This window comes from Pempheris klunzingeri, chromosome 7, assembly GCF_042242105.1.
Source record: "Pempheris klunzingeri isolate RE-2024b chromosome 7, fPemKlu1.hap1, whole genome shotgun sequence".
In the NCBI taxonomy this organism is placed as follows: Eukaryota; Metazoa; Chordata; class Actinopteri; order Acropomatiformes; family Pempheridae; genus Pempheris; species Pempheris klunzingeri.
In genome coordinates, this window is record NC_092018.1 from 6252158 (window position 1) to 6273599 (window position 21442).

Here is a 21442-nt window from a genome sequence, read left to right on the forward strand (position 1 = left end):
ACAGAGGATTTGCAGAGGGCTGTGAATTTCTGCAGCTACAGTGCAAGTCTCACAAGTTTAACTGATCAAGCCAATGCTACAGTTGTAATACCAGTATACAACACATTTTGACTTTAGCTTTAGTGGGCTTTTTTCATGAAAAGTATTACAATCGGCAATAAGCCAGCCATATAAGCTACTGACATCATGAGCTTCCATTTCAGCTGAACCTCTAAAGGACCTCTAAAGTTTGAGTTCACCATTGACTTCCATCAGGCTTCAAACCAAACAAATTATATTTACCTGATCAAGCACAGAGTTTACAGCAATATCCTTCCAGGACTAGGAAACAGAGTGGTCCAGTGCTCTATGGGTTAAAGTGTAGACCATGAATCTCTGCTGGCTGACATTACCACACAGAAGTAATGTACTGTACAGCTCTGGTGGGAGATTCCATTACTACCTGACTTAAAGGTGGTAGGTGCTCTAATACCTCCTGTAAGCATACGAGAGCAGTGGAAAAACCAAAGTCAAATTCCTTGTATGTCTTCACATACTTGGCCAATAAAAGATGATTGTGATTGTGATTCTATGTGCGCCTTCATAGAAAGCTGCCTGTCTTTGCTCTGAGACACCTACCTTAACACAGCACACCAAATGTTGTTTAATAGTTGCATTAACCCAGGTATTTTTCTAAAACTGTGGTCTGTCCAGTCTTTTGTAAACAGGGAATCCAATTATCCGTCTCCTTCAAAGCCAGGCTCATTCAAGCACGCTGTTCTTGTTACACGCGGGCCAGTTCCAAGAAAGCATGCTGTCCATTCTGGGCTTTCCTTTCAAAGTGTACATGTAAGCTAAGAACAGGCAATACATCATTTGATTAAAGTATCAGTCTTGCCTACAAACAGGTAACTGACACATACCCCCATACATCAAATGACCAGTTATGTAACTCATATTGTCTCATATTTCTGATACGATGAGAGGTCATTAGTCATATAGGTGCACACAGACAATATCAGATTCCATTGGGAGGATAATTGCCTTACAAACAATAAATCTACAATGTGACAAATGGGAAATGACATGTAGCACCATGGCCATGTCAATATAGGATATCTTCAGCAGCAGGGGAAGGTAAACCAAGATCCAATCATTGCATGTGCTCGTATGCGTCTTCGGTTGATGGGCATGTGGCTGTGCACAAGCATTAGCATATGCACGTACAACCCAGGGATCTCGTGTCTATTAAGGGAACACAATGTAAACAAAATGAAAACGTATATCCCACACCCAACACCCTAAATAAACTTCCCTCACCCATCCCCTCACCCGAGTACCCAGGGCCAACTTCCAGACTCAAAATAACTCGAGCAGCTGCAATGAGATCTGTGCATGTGTGCTTGCCTGTGTACGTGTACATGTGTGGGGCTGTATACACGCCTTTATTATGAACATTAAGGGTTACCATACCTCCGGTGAAGAATTTTGCGTTTCTTCATTATCGTTCTCTGTTGGGCTTTGCATGTATGTAGCATGTGAATGGGGACTTCAAATGAATGTGTGCCCAAGAAACAGAGTGCTGAGGTGAGCTAAACCTGACTCATGTGGTGTTTGTGCATGTGGAGGGGGTCCTGTATATCAACGCCATTACAGCAAAACAACCCCACCACAGCACTGCAATTAAGCATCACTGCACATGCACAAGAGATCTAAAATCTGATTGTGTTTACCCATGACTTATTATGGCCTGACGTTGTGGCTGTCTTCATAAATACATAAGACTCCACTATTATAAATGTGACGACTCCACCGTTGAGACACTCAGTCATAAAGAATGGGCTTGTCAAAGACTGTAATTATCTTGTTTGAGGTCCTTTCAGCAGCGTGAGATCTCCACTCCGATAGAAGAGAAGTGGAACCAATTAACTCAGCACAACACAAAAGCTGCTTCATCTTTGTGTGATAGCTTGTTTAGTCAAAACATTCATTCATTTGCAGTGTTCTGTGATGTGCCTACGTATATGTGGGTGAATGCATCATGTCAACTGTGGGGTTTTTTTTTTTACTTTTTAGCTACCTCAAACACATCAAGACCTTGAGACTGTGCCATTACTAGTGAAAAACACTGAAACACACACATGCACACAGGCCCATTAAATAGTTAAACGTGCTTAAAAATGACTTTACTGTGGGGAATAAAGCATTTAGCCAGACACTGGCAATTGAAGTGCATAACAGTGAAATACAAAGGTGGTTTTGTTGAGGCTCGGGGTGATTGGTTTAATACTTTGGTGTAACTCTAAAGAGAATAATTACATTGCTGAAGAGGCTGATTTAAAAGTTGAAACTGTGATTTCACTGTACTGGTGGGGCTCCTTCAGGACAAAGCCAACAGCATGGAGGAAACATCCCTCTGCATTGGTCACTCCTAAGAAATGTCTCTTAGCTATCACTTCAGTCACTTAAACTAAATGAAACCTCTAAACTAAAATCTTACCACTGTCAAATGTGTGTGTGTAAATGTTATGAGCAGGTGCTCCATATGCATCATGATATCTCTCCCAAAGTCTGTTTAGATACCGAGGTATTAGTTGTTTTTCTAATTCTCATCAAATGGAATTCAGTTTGACACGGAAGATTACAACGGAAAAACTGTTCAATGAAAAAAGAAAGTCCCAGAAACTCAATGCATTTTTTCCACAGCTGTGCATAAGTAATCACAGTAAAACTTTATGGATATCTATGAATCTAAACATGGAGCAGTGATGTTTTAACATTCTCGCCTGCTGCCATCAGGCAGGTTGATCCACGGTTTACAGAAACTGCAGATGTCAAACCAAGTTGATCAAAAACTGACGGTTTTGGAGAATCCATTTCCACCACTGTTTATGTGTCTCTCTTTAATCTCGTTGCCATGCTGTTACTTCCATTTGCCTCCCCTTTTCCATCCTTCCTTCTTTCCTCTTCCTGCGCCTTTCAGTATCTAAACCTCACTCTCTTTGCAGGAGAGCTGCATACGCACACACTGGGATGGTTTTGACAGAGAGCCATGAAGGCTTCAAAGGTCATGAACCACGAGATTGTGTTTTCAGAGCTATTATGAACATTACAATGCAGAGTGCATTCCTAGACAGAAGAAAAACTCAGGTCAAGACTGAAATGTTAAGTGAAATAACAAAGACTTGAGATCAGTGACCAGTCATGTCACCATTGCTATTTATTCCCTTACTGCTCTTCCAGTTATGCAGGACAGAAAGAAACAACCCTCGATACCAGTTATTTTACAGATATTCTAAGTCTGTCTGTGGGAGTCTGTACTAACAAGTTAGCTGAATCATTGTATGTGATACTGATCTTTGAAAGCCTACAGAATCTCTCATTCAGTCAGGACACACTGTGATAAAGTGACAGACTTACAGCCATGTAATTTAATTTACACACTACATTGCCAGGCACTTGCTGCTGTAGCCAAATATAGCTCAGTCCTATATGCTGAGATGTAGGATGGAAACTCATAAATCATGAACTATTTATCTTTGACCAAGCAAAGAAAATACGAGATGGAAACTATCAAACAAAAAGCATTTTTGTAATACTTAACGCTTAATAAAATAATAAATAACATAATCATTCCTGGATCAAAGAAGCTGATAAAACATCCTTTGATGCTTTTGAAATTCAAGTTCAAAACCTGTGTGATGTGTTTTTTTTTTCAAGTAAAGACCTACTGTTTAACAAGGGAACCAGTTGATGGGGTGGCTGCCTGACCCTAAATCAAAAATCTGAAACAAAATCAAAAACATCTTTAATCTGCTGCTCATCAATTTTTGTTTGTTTTTGATAATGTACAAAAATCTTGCTGCTGAGTTGAACTATGAGACCTGTCTTAACACTCGGTTCAAACACACCAATCTGGGCTCGAATGAATGGAAAAACACAACAGACTTACACTGTTGTTGTTTTGGCACCTGTTACCTGTAATTTCAGATTTACTGTAATATGTTTTCCACTGTAGAAATAAGGAGGAACAAGGAATGTCTCACAGACAGCTAAATGAACGTTGGTGTGCTATGATTACCCTGGTAACCATGGTATTTGCATTCATGCATTTATCTGGCTTTACTTTTCAGTTAATAAATCCCGGTTCTGTTCCAGTTTTTTTTTTCTACTGGATGGAGAAATGGGTCCGTGCCAGGGTCATTTGGCCCTCCTTGCATCTGACATGTCATCCTTAAAAATAATTGCATCCGGGACAAATTCAGCTCTATGTCAGCTGAAATTCTTCTTGTAGAAACAGCTTTATTTTACAGCTTTTTCCTTTTCTTGTCCTTCACACATCTGCTGTCCATCCCTTCTTCCATTCATCCCTTTATTTGGAAAAGGAATAACAACCTGTCTCCTTTTAAAATACACACACAAAGACACCACATGCATTGTTAACATTTTTCTGTATCTTCTCACTGTTATCATTCCTTTTGCTATCTGACCCAGTGACAAACCCAATCAAAGTGTGCAGACAGAGAGGAAAATTGAAAAGAGAAGCGAGTGATGGCTATAAAAACTAACAGAAACAAGGAACTCGATTGGTTCTTTCCATTACGCATGTAAACCCATTAAATCCCAGATGTTGACCTAGACATGACACTCTTTGAATACACAGTATGTCAAACTCACAGTGCCAATGAATGCCAAGCAACAAACAGAGAGAAACCTTGAATCTCTGATCTTTCTTATTGTAAATGGAGTCTGTAGAGGCAGCAGAAATTACTGTCAATCTTCTGGACACTAAAGTATCCTAGTAAAGGAGAGGCTGGAGCCAGCTGTCCCCAACGTGGCTGCCTAGTCACACAGCCTTAATAATATAATGCTGCCACTTAATGAAACAAGCCGTTCCATGTGTTTCCAATAGAGCATGAATCAACCCTTTAAGGGCTGATGTCTGCCACAGACACAGAGCAATGCAGAACAGATAATCCTTCAACTGGTCCCCAGAACAAGCGTTCCCTTACATGAGATTTGTTTAACTGGTACTTGGCAGCTCTTTTGCTGCCTTAATGAAGTAATTGGAAACAAAAGTCTGTGATCGAACGCTAACAATGAAAAAATTAATGAATGTTAAGGGAATGATTTGACAATTTGGGAAACACGCTTATTCACTTTCTTGTAAAGAGTTAGACAATCAGAATCGGCACTTGTTTAGAATCGGCACTTCTATAGCTCATAAGATATGTTAAATCAAATTTGTTTGACCTGTACAAACAATTAAATATGAAAACAACAAATTGTGGTTCTATTGGGGGATAGTGCTGGCCTACTTCTTGTCTAGGTGCAGTGAAGAGTTTTAGCTTTGGACAGAGATAGGTGCACCGATTCCTCATTTCTAGTCTTTACGCTAAGATAAGCTAACCTCACCATCTCCTGGCTGTAGCTTCATATTTAGCAGACAGACAAGAGTAGTGCCAATTCCCTCATCAAACATTTGCCAAAGTTTTTGTTATATGATGAGTTTTGCAAAGTGCTATACTCATATCAGCCTCTTTCACAATATGTCAAACCTTAAATGAAGCACAGAAATGTTGAATCTATTAGTTGTAACGTCCACATGCCATTCATAGCTTTAGGGAAACAAACTATATAAGCAGATGCGGAGCGTGGAAATATTGTTCTACTATATTAACCATGAGCCAGGGGTTGGATCGCTTTTCAATACCAACTACCAACTACACTTGCCCTAATCTGTTTAAAACTGATTATTGTAAAAATCAATTGGCAAGAAAACCTTTTGTGATGCTTATCAATATGCTGAGACAGGCTGTATTTGAAATAGCTTAAACGCATTAATCAAATGACTGCTACTGTTCCCTGCAAAAACAATTTTAGTTTCAATGCTGGACTTATTGGTTGTAAATCACAACGTTGTCAGCAAAACTTGTTGACCTTCTTCAGTATAAAAACTCTGGCCATCCATCAGAATATTAACTCCCACTTTGACAGATAAATCATCCATTAAGGACCTTTAGCCAAGTGTTATGCTAAGACCTGCTTCACTCATTTGATCATGGCGCTGTCTTTCACAGGAACCTGACCTTGAGTTACTATGAGCCCTGTGGTATTACAGTATGTGTTCTCTGCCGCTTAACCAAAAGCAAACATCTTTAGTCTGTCATCATTTGAACACAAATTAGAGGACAAGCTCAGTTTGCCTCAAATGAGGGGAGGACTGAAAGAGAGATGAGGGAGAACAGAATGTAAAATTCAGACATACAAACACAGATGGAGACACAACATGCACAGAAAGCAAAGGAACCTGGGCATTTTATTACTTAAGTCAATTCTGATTTGCAAAATCAGTTTTACCTCTGCATGTACAGTGTACTGTAAATCTGATCCCCCTTCAATGATCCTGGATCCAAAAGGACAAGTGTAGGATCCCTGAACATCTCACGGTGTTTAAATAGAAACACACGCATGCCTACAAATGCTGCCAAAGAAGCAGACAATTCAAACCACATGAGAACCCATATGAAGCAGCACACACACACACACACACACACACACACACACACACACACACACACACACACACACACACACACACACACACACACACACACACACACACACACACACACACACACACACACACACACACACACACACACACACACACACACACACAGTACCCCAACAGCTTGAGATAAATCAGCTTCACTGTACAACAGGATTCCACCAAATAGTGAGGAGTAGGCCTTTGGGGAAGAGGGGGTGGTCCACATGTGTGATGCTCTCTCTGTGATTTCAGTTATTTGTCTTTTCTTCAGGGAATGGGGGATCAGGCAGAACTAATGGTGTTGCTGTGTGTTAGAGCTAAGATTAACTCCTACAACAACAGTGAACATCTGCCTGTATGCAGGATGTCTGGGGTTGAAAGGGGAACCATGGGCTTTAAATCTGAAGCAGAGATAGGTTGTTTAAAAGCGAGTGTATGGATCCTGGGTTGTCATAGAGATAAATGGCTTCCCACTTGCGTTCACACATTAAATCATTGCAAAGTGAGGTGGCTTGGTTTCAGTTTTATAACTACACTCACACACGCATACAGACTGTGAGCTCATGGCTTACTTCTGCAGGGTGAGGCTGAGGTTGCCTGTGCAGCTCTTGATCTTGTTCTGGGCCTCCAGGTGGTTCATGCCCTCCGTGGCGATGCCGTCAATAGACAGAACCATGTCTCCAACAGAAATGCCACCTTTAGCCGCCTTCCCACCATCTGTCAGCTGCAGAAACACAGAAACCACAAACAGCTTAAATTATCTGCTTAATCAGCAACATCACAGTCAGGGTTATTAAGCATGGCTGGGGGGTTAAGGTGAAGTGGGAAGTACACATTCACCCTGTATTCATTACAGGATTTATGGATCCATTCCATCACAGAGGTATGTGGCAAAACCTAATGAAAGACCTGGTCCTCTACCACATGATGGAGGATCTACTGTTAAGTCAGTGATGTGTGTCTAATAGCAGGAGACTCGATGTTTGAGTTACCTTTGTTCCTTCTTTATGTCTGACCTGCTGTCATGCTGGGCTTACAGCTTGTTAGAGGAAAGCAGGTTCAAGAAGTCTCTTAACCACAGATTAAAGATCCATAAGGCAATTCTTGTGTCCACTACTGTATGTAGACAAGGATTTTTCACACCAACCTCCATGCACTGACAAAGTGTCAGAAAGTGTAATAACCAGAAATTACATTTTGAATACATGCAAGATCCTCTTTAGATTTAAAAGCCAAGAAGCAACAGCAATTGTTTCTGTAAGCAAATAAATGAAATGTATCTCGACACACACTCTTCTGTTACAATAAAGATTAAGCAAAGGGAATCTAGGGCCAGTAAAAAACAATTACACTATTATACTCCACACAGAATGCAGTTAAAAAGGTGACAAATAGCTAATGGGACACTGCATGCTGTAGACAAATACCAGTTTTATTGGCTTTGAGGAAACAATTACAAACCCAGACATCTCTCAGTTTGAACACATAATAAATATGCACACACCCCATTTCTCTTGTCTCTGCTTTTCAGCGTCTTCCATGATTTTTGAGTTATGCTTCAAATATCTGCATCCAAACAAAATTTAATTGCTGCACTTCCACTCAGGGGGGAAGCTGGTTAATTTGAAACAGATTCAAGCCACACAAAAGAAGTCATGTTGAACAGCAGCGCTGGTATTTATACCAACTCTGCTGTTAACCATGGATTCAACATGCACAAATGCTGTGCTGTATCAATACTGTTCCTGACAGTAATGTTGACTACATAATTATAATTATGCTGTGTGAACAACTGTAACATTTTCCACACACATAACTGGTGGTGTTGTCCATCTATTTGTGAGCAATGCTGAGTATATTTTGCAAACAAGTGTTGGGGAACAGTTGTGAGGCAACTAAGCATTTAGCAAGTGTGGGCCTCAGTCCACACTAAAGAAAAATCTAATGAGATTAAACATGTAATTATGTGTTTTATATTTCTGTGTTTAAATTAGACCTGTTTGCTTCTTGGTAAAGTTAGAGTATGTGTTGTCAAAGTACATGTATACAGGTATAAAAGGTTATTCTAAATGAAATAATATTCTCATTGATGAAACAATTCAATTCTGTTTAATTCCAGCATAAACATCATGTACGGAGACTTTTTTGTGATCAACCTAAAATAATGTTTTAGTATCTATTGGTGTTTTTTTTATTACTGTCTTCAACTCACAGTCACCGTCAACAACAGAGAGGGCAAAACTTTGTGGCTGCATGTGTCATATGAACCAGAGCCATTCTTATCAGCAGGCTGAGGGAGGACATTGACAAATTTGGAAATGTGAGTAGGACGTTACACAGTGTATCTGTGTTTCCCATGATGCCAAAGCACTGTATCTAAAACAAATGTAGCTAAAACAAATGTATCTAAAACAAATGTAGCTAAAACAAATGCAGTGCAATTCAGTGTGTGTGTGTATATATATATATATATATATATATATATATATATATATATAGTGTATATATAGTTATATATACGCACATACATACACTTTATTTTTTGATTTTTTGTTGTTGTTTATTGTTTGTTTTGTTGTTTTGTAAAAAAAAAAATGAAATGAAATGAAATGGGACTTTGCAGCTGTGATTCTGACCATTCTTGGTCACACAGAAGGTCGTGTCCAAAGGGGAGTGAGGTCATTTGTTTCTTTTGACACCATGAAAAAGGAGCCACAGACCACTTCACTGAACACACACATGCACACAGACCACTGTTGTGGCTGTTCTAGCTATGAGGAGGCTCTTACCCTTACCCACCATATGCTACTTCAAGTGTAGCCATAGAACTAGGTGCTTGTACGAGAAAATGTGTTTCGAACGACAGTCATGGATGAGAAAGTGTGACATTGGTTTTAGACTTCAGACTTTGGTTGTGTCTGTGTCCCTTTCCTCTGCCTCTATCTTTGTCTCACACACACACACACACACACACACACACAAAGACAGGGAGACACAGGCAGGGCTAATAAAAGAGGCTCTGCACCCGGATTAGAGTTAAGGCTCTGTGGCCCCAACCTTTTATAGTCATATTAGCCCAACACACGCAACATCACTCACCACCACTCACAACAGAGGGCAGGAAGAAGACAGTAATGAGGGATTGACTTGACAATGATTAAAATTGCATGGAGCAAAAGGAAGAGAGCAAAAGGAGAAAAAAAATGCAATTGGGCACTCTAAATCTGTGGGCTCTTTATTCTGTGAACATGTTGACCCATTTCAAAGGGTGTGTTCATGCTAACCACTCTGGCACCGTTATAAGCCCATCACTCGCCACGAAATGTTCAATTATATGTTTTCCCCCAATTAGTGCCATCCCCTGCCCCTTACACATATTACTGCTATCTCTGTCTCTCCACATACATACAGAAACACTCAACCCAGCTCACTCTGCTTCCCTCTGCATCAAAGCAAAAAGAACATGAGGCCATACATAGAGAATTACAAAAAAAAATGAATTCATGTTCCAAGTATTTAATCTCTATGTCTAAATTTCATATAAATCTAAGGAAATTGTTTGTGCAAGTAGAAAATCTATTGCCAAAAGCAACCATTTGTTTTCAATCACTATGATTAAAAAGATTTAAGAATTCAAAGTAGTTTCAATTTCCATATCAAACAGAGTGCAGCAAATCATTGAGAAAATCAGAAACAGAAATCTGACTGTCTATGCAACAAGCCAAGCACTTCCAGTTTCCCATGGTCTTCGATTTATGGCTTTGTAGCTTTGACCGTGACAGAAAACAGCAGCTTTAACACTACTCACATATCCGCTAGAGATGGTAATGGGCAAAAGACACGCTCACATACAGTACATGTATGAACCTTCACGCTGAACAGTCTCTGACAACGGCTGAGCTCAGTTCCAAATGTACAGGGACGTCTATTAACACTTGAAAATGAATTATATTAATAACCCTCTTGGAATCTGACCTTTGATGAAGCACCAATACAAATATACCAACATTAAGACAACTAAAACAGATGCGAAAAGTTCATAAACAATTTGGGAATTTTAAATTGTGATTAAGAGCAGAACCTTCCCTTCACCTCAGGCCTGTCAGACTGAGATTATTGATCTCACAATCTGAATTTTCACCACTGACAACAGTGAATAAATTGGCCATTGAAGCCTGCACTGAAATCTTCATCAGAAAATGTATGAGCAGTCACAAGCAGCCTGCTGGCAAGCTCTATTTAGGGTTATCTACCTCAAAAACCATAAAAAAAAATCACTTTTGATATGATATGAAAACACTATGGTTACAGTCTGAATAGGTTTGGCTAAGGAAAAGATCATGGTTTGGATTGTAATGTACTGTAATAAAATTGGAAAAACATCCTGGTTTTGGTTAAAATGCCTATTTTTTTCAGGTTAGAAAACAATTGTATGCACCACTAAAATAACATGTCAGTCAGAAATGAACAGCAGTCTCCCGTAACAAAGTATTTTCATTTTCAAGGGCTTTGCCACTTTATCATGCACAAAGCTTGTTTTGGGGCGCTTAATGAAAAGATTGACAGCCAGTCTCTGTGTCTGCTACATGTGTCAGTGGGAATATCTTTTAAAACAAGTTAACAGGGTTAACTTGGATGTGATATGTTAAACTAATTTTTTTGGTTTTTCAGGTTCTAGATGGCCAAAAAATGCTTTGTAGAACTTTAACTAAATTTCACAATCAAAGCTGATATCTGGTTTTACATCCCTTTTTACTCATCCATGATACTCAGTATATTGAGCATGCACTGCCTTTGTGTACAATGCCCCTGCCTTATTATGTATTCATGCAAAAGTGAAAGGGTCAATACTAGTGTCAACACATATTCAAAAGAATGAGAAAAGCACATGCAGTGTGTTAAAGCCTTCACAGAAGAACTTAACATCATGCTTCACTTTTCAACACATACACTGGCTGATTTAAGTGCTTTGAAACATGCAGCTTGAAAGGCTTGCTGGAGTGCTGAAACATTGTCTGGTTTGAACATACACGGAGCAGTTTGAGTGCTTTGAACAATGCCTGCTTTCAGCACAGGGAGTGACAGAGATGACAGGCAGATGGTTCACATCACGCTATGATTGAGACGCTGCGAGCAGGAGACACAAATACCTAGATTCTAGTTTGTAACTCAGACATCCACAAAAGCTATTTCCATTTGCCACACTTCAGAAATATGTATTTCCCTTACAGTAGATCCTGCTGCTTAAGGACATCCAGCAGGTTATCTTTCAGTGTGATCCCACGTGAGAAGAACTGTTCCTGTATCTGTATTTGAATCCTGTATTTGAATCTCATGTAGGAACAGAAACTTGTAGGAAAAATATTCAAAGAACCCTTGTGTGATATTTTTCCATCAATATAATTCTTTTTATCAAAAGCATTACTACGTATTGGCTGCCTTCTCACAACACATGAATATCTAAATGAAACATGTGTAGGAAAACAGCAGGACGGCCTCAGTGCTCTGATTTCTTAGCAACAAAATAACAACAAAGAAAGTCAGATGAAGAAGCACAGACAGTTTGAGGGGTATGCAACAGAGTAGAAAAAATTTAGGAGAGGGTGAGATTTATGAAGGAAGTTCAGAGACAGAGATGGAAAAAGTTAGCAGGGAGAAAGGGGAAGACCAAGAAAGTGCAGGAGACAGAAGCAGGGGCAGACATCACATCAGCCTAGTTGTATGATCCATCTGTAGCACATAGTAAACTGTGTTAAAAGCAAAGCTTCATTTACAATTTATGCTCCCGAATATAGTAAATCATGCAGTTATGCCAGCAGCATCATGGAAATACCTGCAAACAGATCTAGTGTTCATCCTACAAAATCCACCGCTCTGTCTCAGCTGTTACAAAGAGTGCATTTCAATTCCATCTTTTGCAGTCTGATGCCGGCAGAAAGATTTCTGGAGGGTTAAAAGTCAAGTTCTTGAAAATGACAAACAGATGAATGAATCTAAAGCCTGCAAACTGCATTGCTGATGTACAGAAGTGCACAGTACACCTCGAAGTATGAGTATTCCATACATCACACCAACAAGAGAATGGACAAAAAATACAAATAGAGACTCTGGAGATCATATTCTTCAAAGAGAAGGCAGCACTCCAACTGGAAGTTTGCATCAATATAACGTTACACAGCAGGTTTTTAAAGGGCCTCAGCCAACTAGTGGATCTTTCTTAAGTGATCAAACATTCATGCAACAGTATAAGCATGGTGTGCATTTGCACATCTGAAAAGAACCGTTTCTTTCCCTAAAGCTGTGTGGGCACCGGTGTCTAATGGTCAGTGCCTGACTTGTATGTTAATGCAAGAGACTGTAATATGAAAAGGCTATATCGGATTTAGTTCCCATAGATAGTTCACTGCAGGGTTTGGCTTACAGCTGCCAAACCAACAAGCACACATTACACACATTAAACATAAAGCTTTGCACAAGAGATCTGCCATAGTTAGAAGTGATAGAAATGATAAGATAAGATTTGGCTGTTTTCTCTTTATGTTATTATATACACAAAGAAGTAGAATGGTTCATCTGGGTTTTCAAACTAATTGTCTCACAAACAGTGATAAAGATAATGTCCAACAAGGTGCTGCAATGTCAGCGCAGTGTGTCTGTTCTTCCTGTACTTAACGTACTGGATGCATTAAACCTGAACCTGGGAGAAAATGCTTGAATGTGTCCAGTGGAGTTTTACAAAGTTTAAGTTCACATTTATGTTACTCACCAAGATGTGTTGCGTTTATGTTTCAGGTCTGAAAAACATGCTGAATGAATTTCCTTCCTTGTGAGAGATTTGCAAGGCTACCTTTCTGAAAACCAGCAATGTTTTCATCCATATTTACTTACAAGCATGTTAACTAGATAGCTTCCTAGTCTTTTTCTTGTCTGCTTTTTCTGGGCCGTTGCTGCACTCCTTGGCACTTTACTGCCACCTATAGATGGGTGGAACTGTGGGACACAATATTGGCGTGGATGTACTTTATATAGCCATACTCGGGGTCAAAAACTACTCAGGGCACCTATACTAGAAGTAATTTGGGGAAAAACTAGATATCAGTAACTATGTAAGTAGTAGAGGCATGTCAAGGAAAAGTGTGTACACCAACAAATAACCTCTGACACCCTGTCAGAATAAACCTGCTGGAAATGATTAAACATGTCATATTTATGAGTTTCACTGTGTTCAAGTACTGAACGGTGGGTTTTTCCTTTACATGGGCACATACATGGAAATGAGGTGAGAGGTTTTAGATGTAACAGACGGCCGCATTGTAAAACAAGAAGAAATACACACAGGAGCAGCATCAACAAATCCACATGACATTATTCTGTGTTGTAAAAGCTAACTTGACTTTGCTAAACTAGAGGTGAACAAGGCAGCATTCACAGCCAGCCTCAATGATGTGACTGTCATGGTGCTGAGGGACTCAGCATTGGCAGGGCTGGTGAACACGCATTCAGGAACACAGCCATATGAACACAAGCCTGGATTGTTCTTACTCCGTATAAACGTCCAGTAAGTAACTTGTGCGTCATCTGTGGCACAGACTCACGGAGGCTGTAATTAATCTAAAATGGTGGTTTTAAGTTAGAGCTTATATCATGTTTAACTTGTCTATGATATGGTCTAATTGGAATGCTATAGTCAACACCTCAAAAGAGAATGCTGGCCGTAAAACATTAAAATTAGCTGAGTAACAATTATTTTCTTAAACTCTGAAGAGTTATAGAGTAATAACTCGGTAGCTCAGTGAGAAATTCACCCAGAGACTGTGGGAATGAAAACTGCTTGAATATTTAGTGAGACAGTGGCAGTATAACAATACCTTAAAATGACACATTTAGAGGAAACACAGCAGCACGTGCAAGACAAAAATATATCAGATCAGCTAACTGTTCAACTACTCATACATTTGATTTGATAAATAAACTAACTGCAACCGTCTCGTTCATTCCTCTTTTACCCTGACAAATGTACAGTCAACTGAAATTCTCAGGTCCAAACCACCAAGAAAGAAAGTTGCAGTTGTTAGTTAAAGAAATTCTGTCTGGTTACTACCACTAGTTTTGTCTTCTATTTTGCCAGCAGGTGTGATATTTCAGGGTCTAAAGTCCACTGCATAACGTCCAAATAAAGAATCAGTAAACTAAAAGGAGAGAAGACAGATTTCTGTTCCTTCTACTTACTACTACTACTTCTACTTACCCAGGGCTATTCAAGTTTTATTTCTATCAGTCTCTGTAGTCAACCAATACTTTTATGAATAAACATGATACCAGCCATGAGGCCGGTGTTCTGAGAGGAAAGCAGAGGAGACGTGGGGGAAAATAGCTGCTACTGTGGAAAATACATTATAGCTGCATCAAACAATAGGCTATTCAAGTCTCTTCATTGTGAATTCACTGCAGTGCATGTTATGACCTGGCTGTGCTTGTTTGACAAGCAGTTTTCTGGCCTAAAATAATTCTGCTCATTCCAGTTGCACTCAAATAACATCCATCACTTGTGCTTTTCAAATTAAGAGGATGATAAATTGTGCAGGCATGTTGTGTGCCACATCTTTTTTTGAAGGATTATTCTTTTGGTTTTGAAATTCATTATTATGTCCTTCAATTGACAACTATAAGTGAATGACTCAGTGAAATCATTTGTAAGGTTTGCTCAGGAACATGAATCACTGAAGCAGCTTTTCAACTTTTATAAGTTAGTTAAGTAAAGTAAATTATCTTTCAACAAATGTGACCCTGTCTTAAAAGCTGTAAAAGGTTTTTGAATGCTGAAAGTATTCAAGGTGTGATTTTCATTTCAGCGTGGTTCCTGTATTGGCATGTGTGACACTGAGGGCTTTTTACATTGGATTAGTTGGTCCATTAAGGGTGAAGACAGAAATGCCTTAGTGAGGTCACCAGCAGGAACACATAACTGCCAACATGTAGTATCGAGGAATGAGAATATTTCTAAAAAGCAATCCCTCTCTTTTCTCTCAGTTCTTCATAATTGATATGATGATGAACACATAATTCATGTAATGGTGCAAACTGACACCACAAGTGCTCAATAACTAGGAGTTATAAAAGAATGGTGACATCTGAAAAAAGCCACAAATCTTAATGAGTGTAAGAGTGATTGTCAAATGCTGTCTAGTTTAGTCTGTCACATTGTCCGAATATAACTGGTCCCATACAGGCTCACACACATACGCAATGACAGATTGATTTGTGGGAGAGGAAACGATAAGTTGTTGATTCTGGCTCTGGGACTATTTCACTAAGATAGATAGATACTAAGCATGGGACTTGTTTGATTAAGACAGATGTAAGTACTATTAAGTCATATGGAGGAGCTGTCAACTGGCTCTGATAGCCTGCTATGAAAGGTCAAGGCACAAAGTTTGCAGCATCACAGGTTTGGGACCTGGTCATTGCAACATGACTGTAAGAGTAAGCACTCTGGGAGGAAGAAATAGAGGCAGGGAGGCAGAAGGACAGAGAGAGAAGACATAGACTATGTATATAACTAAAGAGTCTTTTAAATAGACCCAACTCTGTGGTCAGTTGTTATCATCGCTTGTTTAAAAGCATCTCTGGAGAGGCAGGAGGCAGCCATCACTGAGGCAGTTCCAGGAACTGCATTCTTCCAAGAAAAGGTTTTTAATATAGATTAGCTGTCCAGTCATCTTGCTAGAGGAAGGATGCAGTGATGACATTCAAATGCAACATTATGGACTAAGCATAGAGCACAATGCGAAGAAGTTAAGTGACAGTTACGAGGCCAGTGTCATGTGGGTGTGGTCATGGGAGCTGACCTGTGACATGATGCATCTATTTTCAGAGGCTTAATGCACATGCTCCCCCTGGGCTGCCTTCCCTCAAGTTATTTTAGCAGTGGATCCTGTAAATGGGTTGCCCTCAGCAAGGTTTAAATATTGATTTACTGTGTTGTAAATGTAGCTGGGAATAGAAGGCGTCTATTTTCTGTGTCTACAGATGAGGGTCCTTGTTCTTGAAAATTCTTTGATCAGTAAAACAAGTAAATGGAATTCACAATAAATGGTATTAATGAGGATTAACAGGAACTTCTGCAGGCAATTTTCTGCAAAATCTTTTCAGCAGCATTTCCATTAAATGGTTCCTTTATTAAAAGGCAAGGTGTTAAGGTAGTCTAGTGCCACTAGAGACAATCATGTAACCAAACTGTTACAGCTCACACTTCAGCACATCACTCTATTTAAGCCTTTAAACAGCCATTTGACCCTGAGCAAGACCCCTACCTGAGTTCTTACTGAAATTCGGTGTAAACAAGAGCATCAGTCTGCATATCAGCCTAGATCTAAATTTGATTTTAACATCGTGCAGCTCTTTAGTTGTGCATTACATTATATAAAAGCCTGCTTAACTAATGAAGGATTGGTTCAAGTTACTGCAGGCTATCAGTAAGATACCTGAGGAGAACTTAGCAAACCCTCCCTCCTCCTCTACAGTGCTGCTTTTACTAAAATCTTTTCCTTTCTTCTCCAAATATCTCCTTTTATGGACTACGTCAAACTGGAATGCTGTGTTAAAACGTTTCATTGGGACTTTGTGAAGCAGCACCGTCAATCTTGGCTTGTTATAAAACTGTTTTTCTGCACAGTAAAAAAAAGAAAAAAGAAAAAGAAGTGGGCAGTTACTGGGCAGACAGCTCAGGACGTCCAGTTGTAGTTACAACGGCTCGGCCTTATGATGCAATACCAGTACAATGGGATAATACCGTGGCTACGACTTGTGCCATGAACAAAACACCCAGTATATTCATATAATGTATAGAGCTTAGCAACAGCAGCTGTTAGGGTAAGTGTGGTTTGGCAGTAGTGCTGCGTTCTCTAATAACCCCTATTCTGTGGTACCTCCTCAGAACCAACTCCATGGTTAGACTGGCAGAGAGCAATCTGTGTGTGTGTTTCTGCTGTGTGTGCTAGTGTATATGTTCATTTGTGTGTACGTGTATGTTATTAGCGGTCAGAAGCACTGCCCTTCATCACCATAAACTGGATTTAATAGGTTGGATAAGATTAGGGCTTGGTTTGATTCTTGTATCTGAGCTGAACTATATTGTTTGTGGGGAGTGAGTCATGTCTTACATAAGATCTAACAGCCACAGACAAATAAAAATTGAGGTGCACAAAGATACGACGAAAGAGAGAGAGAGAGAGAAACAAATAGGGTGGTATGAAGGGATGAAAGTATGGTAAGAATAAGGGGGCAAACAGGCAGATCTAGACAGATGTTTGTGTCATATAGACAAACTGTCAACAGCCTTAAAGTCACACTTAGTCTCTGTCATTCTCATGCACCTCATACTAATATCCCCTTTCATTCTGCCACATGCTCCCGCTCTCCTCTTTAACATTCAAAACAAGATGGTGGTGTTTGGATGTTTACATCACTGCAATATTCAAAACTGTGAGCCAATGGGGTATCAGTCGGGCAGAGTGTTTTTGTTGATTTCGATGGAAAATTAAGTAGCCACCAACAGCACAGTTACACAGAAAATAAATTATTTTATTCTCGTTTCACTTGTTTGTCTCGTTTCAGATGTGATCTGACACTAATCTGGTGTTGTCCAAAAGGATACTAAGTCATATTATTCACACATGGTCTTAGACACTTCATGGTCTCAAGTAGACCTGACAAACATTTAGTACATCAGCACCCAAAACTACACCAGTGCTTACTTACACTCCCGCCAACGTCTTGAAACCTCAAACCATATAACTGTCATTGTGATACTGCAGTAAAGGTCAGAGTGGGCTGCTCATACAATTATAGTTTAGTTACCGCCAACTTCTCTGAGAACAAGAAAATTTTCACTGACCAACATCAACATAATTGTTTTTTTTCGTATCAACATGATTTCTTTAGAACGCATTATTTACAATGCAGAATATTTTCCTGTAACAATCTCCACATGTAAAAGTTCAAAAATGTGCATACAGAGTTGCTTTAGTATAATTTCAGCGTATCTTTTTCTTGCTTTTGTTTTCTATTTATGTCTTCTGTCTGTCATTTTTCTTCTCTCAGTCAATCAGATAGTGCCTTCCACGATTTTGAGTTCATTCGTACGCTCCCAGACACGCACACACACACAAATACACAACTGTGGTAAGGATTCACATGGCTTTAGTTAGTGGGAAAAGTATCACATCCAAAGTAATAACACAAACATGGCAACCCAAAGCAGCCCCAAGGGGGATTGGCACAGAACCTGGCAAGCCATTCATCATCAGTTTCATGTTGCCATAAGTCTGTGCACTGCCAATGTTAGTGATTTGTGTGTGTGTGTGTGCGTGTGTGTGTGAGTGTGTGTGAGTGTGTGTGTGGGTACAGTGCATGTATGCTTCACAGTATTATGTGCGTGTGCCAATGAAGTTGCACCATCCCAGCAGAAGGGAACAGAAGCTTGAGCAAACTTAGAACCCGATTATCATGTTTCAGGATCATATTATGGTTAAATTGATGAGGGAAACATACTGGTGTTTGTGTGAACTTCAATGTGTGAATGAACTGCAGACTCAGAGGGCAACAAGAGGTAACACTGACAGGCACAGAAACCAAGGGACCATCAAGTTACTTGTTCAAGCAGAGGGACTGGAGCCAAGATTTGTGTGCCAGAACTTTGATTGCTGCACTTTCATTACAGACAGCAAAGTGGAATGCATAGAGAGCGAGAAAAGGTTTCCTGTGTGGTCAATACATGACAGATGGCATATGATTCAGTCGAGCTATCACAAGCGTGGGCGTGGGGGTTGAGTCGAGGAGGCACTAGAAATGCAGCGAGGTGGTGAAAAGATGGACAGGAGGATGAGAGAAAGTGGGGAGAGGAAGGAAGCATGGAAATCAGTTTTCATCATTTTAATTACTTATGAGCCATATGGCATTTCTGGGGTGCCAGTCTACAGCTGCACTGTGATGAATGAGTTTATGTGCATGTGTGTGGAGACAAAACTGAAACATGTGCTTTCACACATAATACTAAAAAGTATGTTGGATTATACTTATATGATCATGTGTTTGTGTCTGTCAAAAGTGTGTGTTTGTGCGCTTGTTTTAGTCTTACCCTGGAGATGGTGAGGGGCATGTTGAAGTCCTTCCCTCCCTGCAGCCTGAAGCCCCAGGGGGCGGGGCCTAAGAGAGTGGCGCTGTAGTTGTTGCTCATGGTCAGTATTCGGAGTTGATGTTACTGACAAACGATGGCGCTGATAGCAGGAATATATGCTGCGGATCAGGTGATGATAATGATATCACTGGGTTTTAATGACGGGTAAGGATTTTATGTCAGAAGTGCTGTGGCTCCCTTTAAGATGTTGTTCCAAGATCTGAGGGAAGATATGAAGCAAAAGCATACATTATATTTGTTATTGTATGGTTGCATAAGACAAAGGAAGTGAGAGGAGAACATTTGTGATGGATGTCCAGAAACAAAGGGAGGAGACGATAAGCACAAGTCGAAAAGGGAAATTTGAAATGTATAATAACAAAGCAAACACTACAGTTATGACCTTTGTCAGTAAACACAAATAAAGTGCACATATACAACCTAAATTTTCATGGTCAAAAACGTATTATTAACTTATTATTCAAATTTCTCAAATTCAAATGTTTTGCAAACTGGTAATCAGGTGAAAATATAAACACACACACACAAATATAGATATACAAAATCTAAAAATATAAATATAATATTTACATAAAAATAAATAAATGTATATGTATATATATACACACACACACACACACACACACACACATGCAATATGCTGCAGCAGGTCAGTAAAAGGACAATGACACAATTAACATTAATATAATTGCAACACATTTCCTGTTATTTTGTGCTGTCATTATGTTAATAGAAGGCTGTACCTCTTAAATGGAAATTCCAGACAGGAAAATAAATCCTTTGCAAGCAGGTAGACAACGTAATCCCTAGTTTCCCCTGGACTATCCCCTTCCCAGCAAACACACTGTGTGTGTGTGAGAGAGGTAGAGAGGGATGCAATGCTCTTATATACCAGCTAATAACAGAGGGGAGGGGAAAGGTGGAGGAGGGGAGAGAAGAAGAGGGAAGCAAGAGGAAGAACGGGTAGAGGTTAGGTTGGGAGGAAAGAGGGAGGAGAAAGAGGAGGGGAATCACGCATGGGTGGAGTAAGTGGAACACAGAAGAGGAGGAGAAATGGAGGAGATGATATGAAAAGGGGGAGATTAGGGGGTGGGAGGGGACAACACAAAATGAGGGGGGAGAAGAAAAGCGGGGTGAAGGGGGGATTAGGGAAAAGAGTGTGGGAGCACTGCACACAGAGAAAATGACAAGGGGAGGGAGAGGAGGCATGGGAGAGGGGACGGTTTATCTTTCATCCAGATATTTTGGGAACATGGACTCAGTGCTGCAGGCTGTTTGATTTAAGATGGAACCAGATCACAATTTGAGAACACATCCCAAAGGCTCCAATTAAAAGGTCTCTTAAAGGTTACCTTCAAGTGATACACTGGCATGATGGTGATTGGACACAAGCTCAGGATCACCTTGTTCAACTCCTGTAACATGGTTGTGTCAGTACTGCTGCACTGATGCCCAAACTACAAGACTCTAAGAAAGTCAGTGCAAGGCTGACATCCTCTTCAGTTCATGTCTCTCTGATGTTTGACTGTCACCTACAAATATATAACTTTTTATCCCATAGTTCCTTTGTCCTAAATTCATCACCTGTAGTTAATGGTGCATAAGGTGTGTGAATCTCCAATGTGTGTGTTTTTTTGTCGTCTTTTGAACGTGTCACAACTCTACATCTCCCTCTTAAAAATGAAAGAGCCTAGCATAATCAATTAAGTGAT

General features: G+C 39.8%; 1 protein-coding gene across 2 annotated transcripts in view; it reads right to left on the reverse strand.

Moving 5' to 3' along the window:
- Positions 1–20608, reverse strand: part of pdlim5a (PDZ and LIM domain 5a) — a 53710-nt gene extending 33102 nt beyond the window's left edge. For both annotated transcript variants that reach the window (XM_070833650.1, XM_070833649.1), the window contains exons 1-3: positions 20474–20608; positions 19671–19929; positions 7105–7256 (exon numbers count right to left, since the gene is read on the reverse strand). In XM_070833650.1, the coding sequence (XP_070689751.1) occupies positions 7105–7256; positions 19671–19769 (251 nt within the window). In that variant the 5' untranslated portion in view covers positions 19770–19929; positions 20474–20608. The remainder of the gene's footprint in view (positions 1–7104; positions 7257–19670; positions 19930–20473) is intronic.
- Positions 20609–21442: the final 834 nt, after the last annotated feature.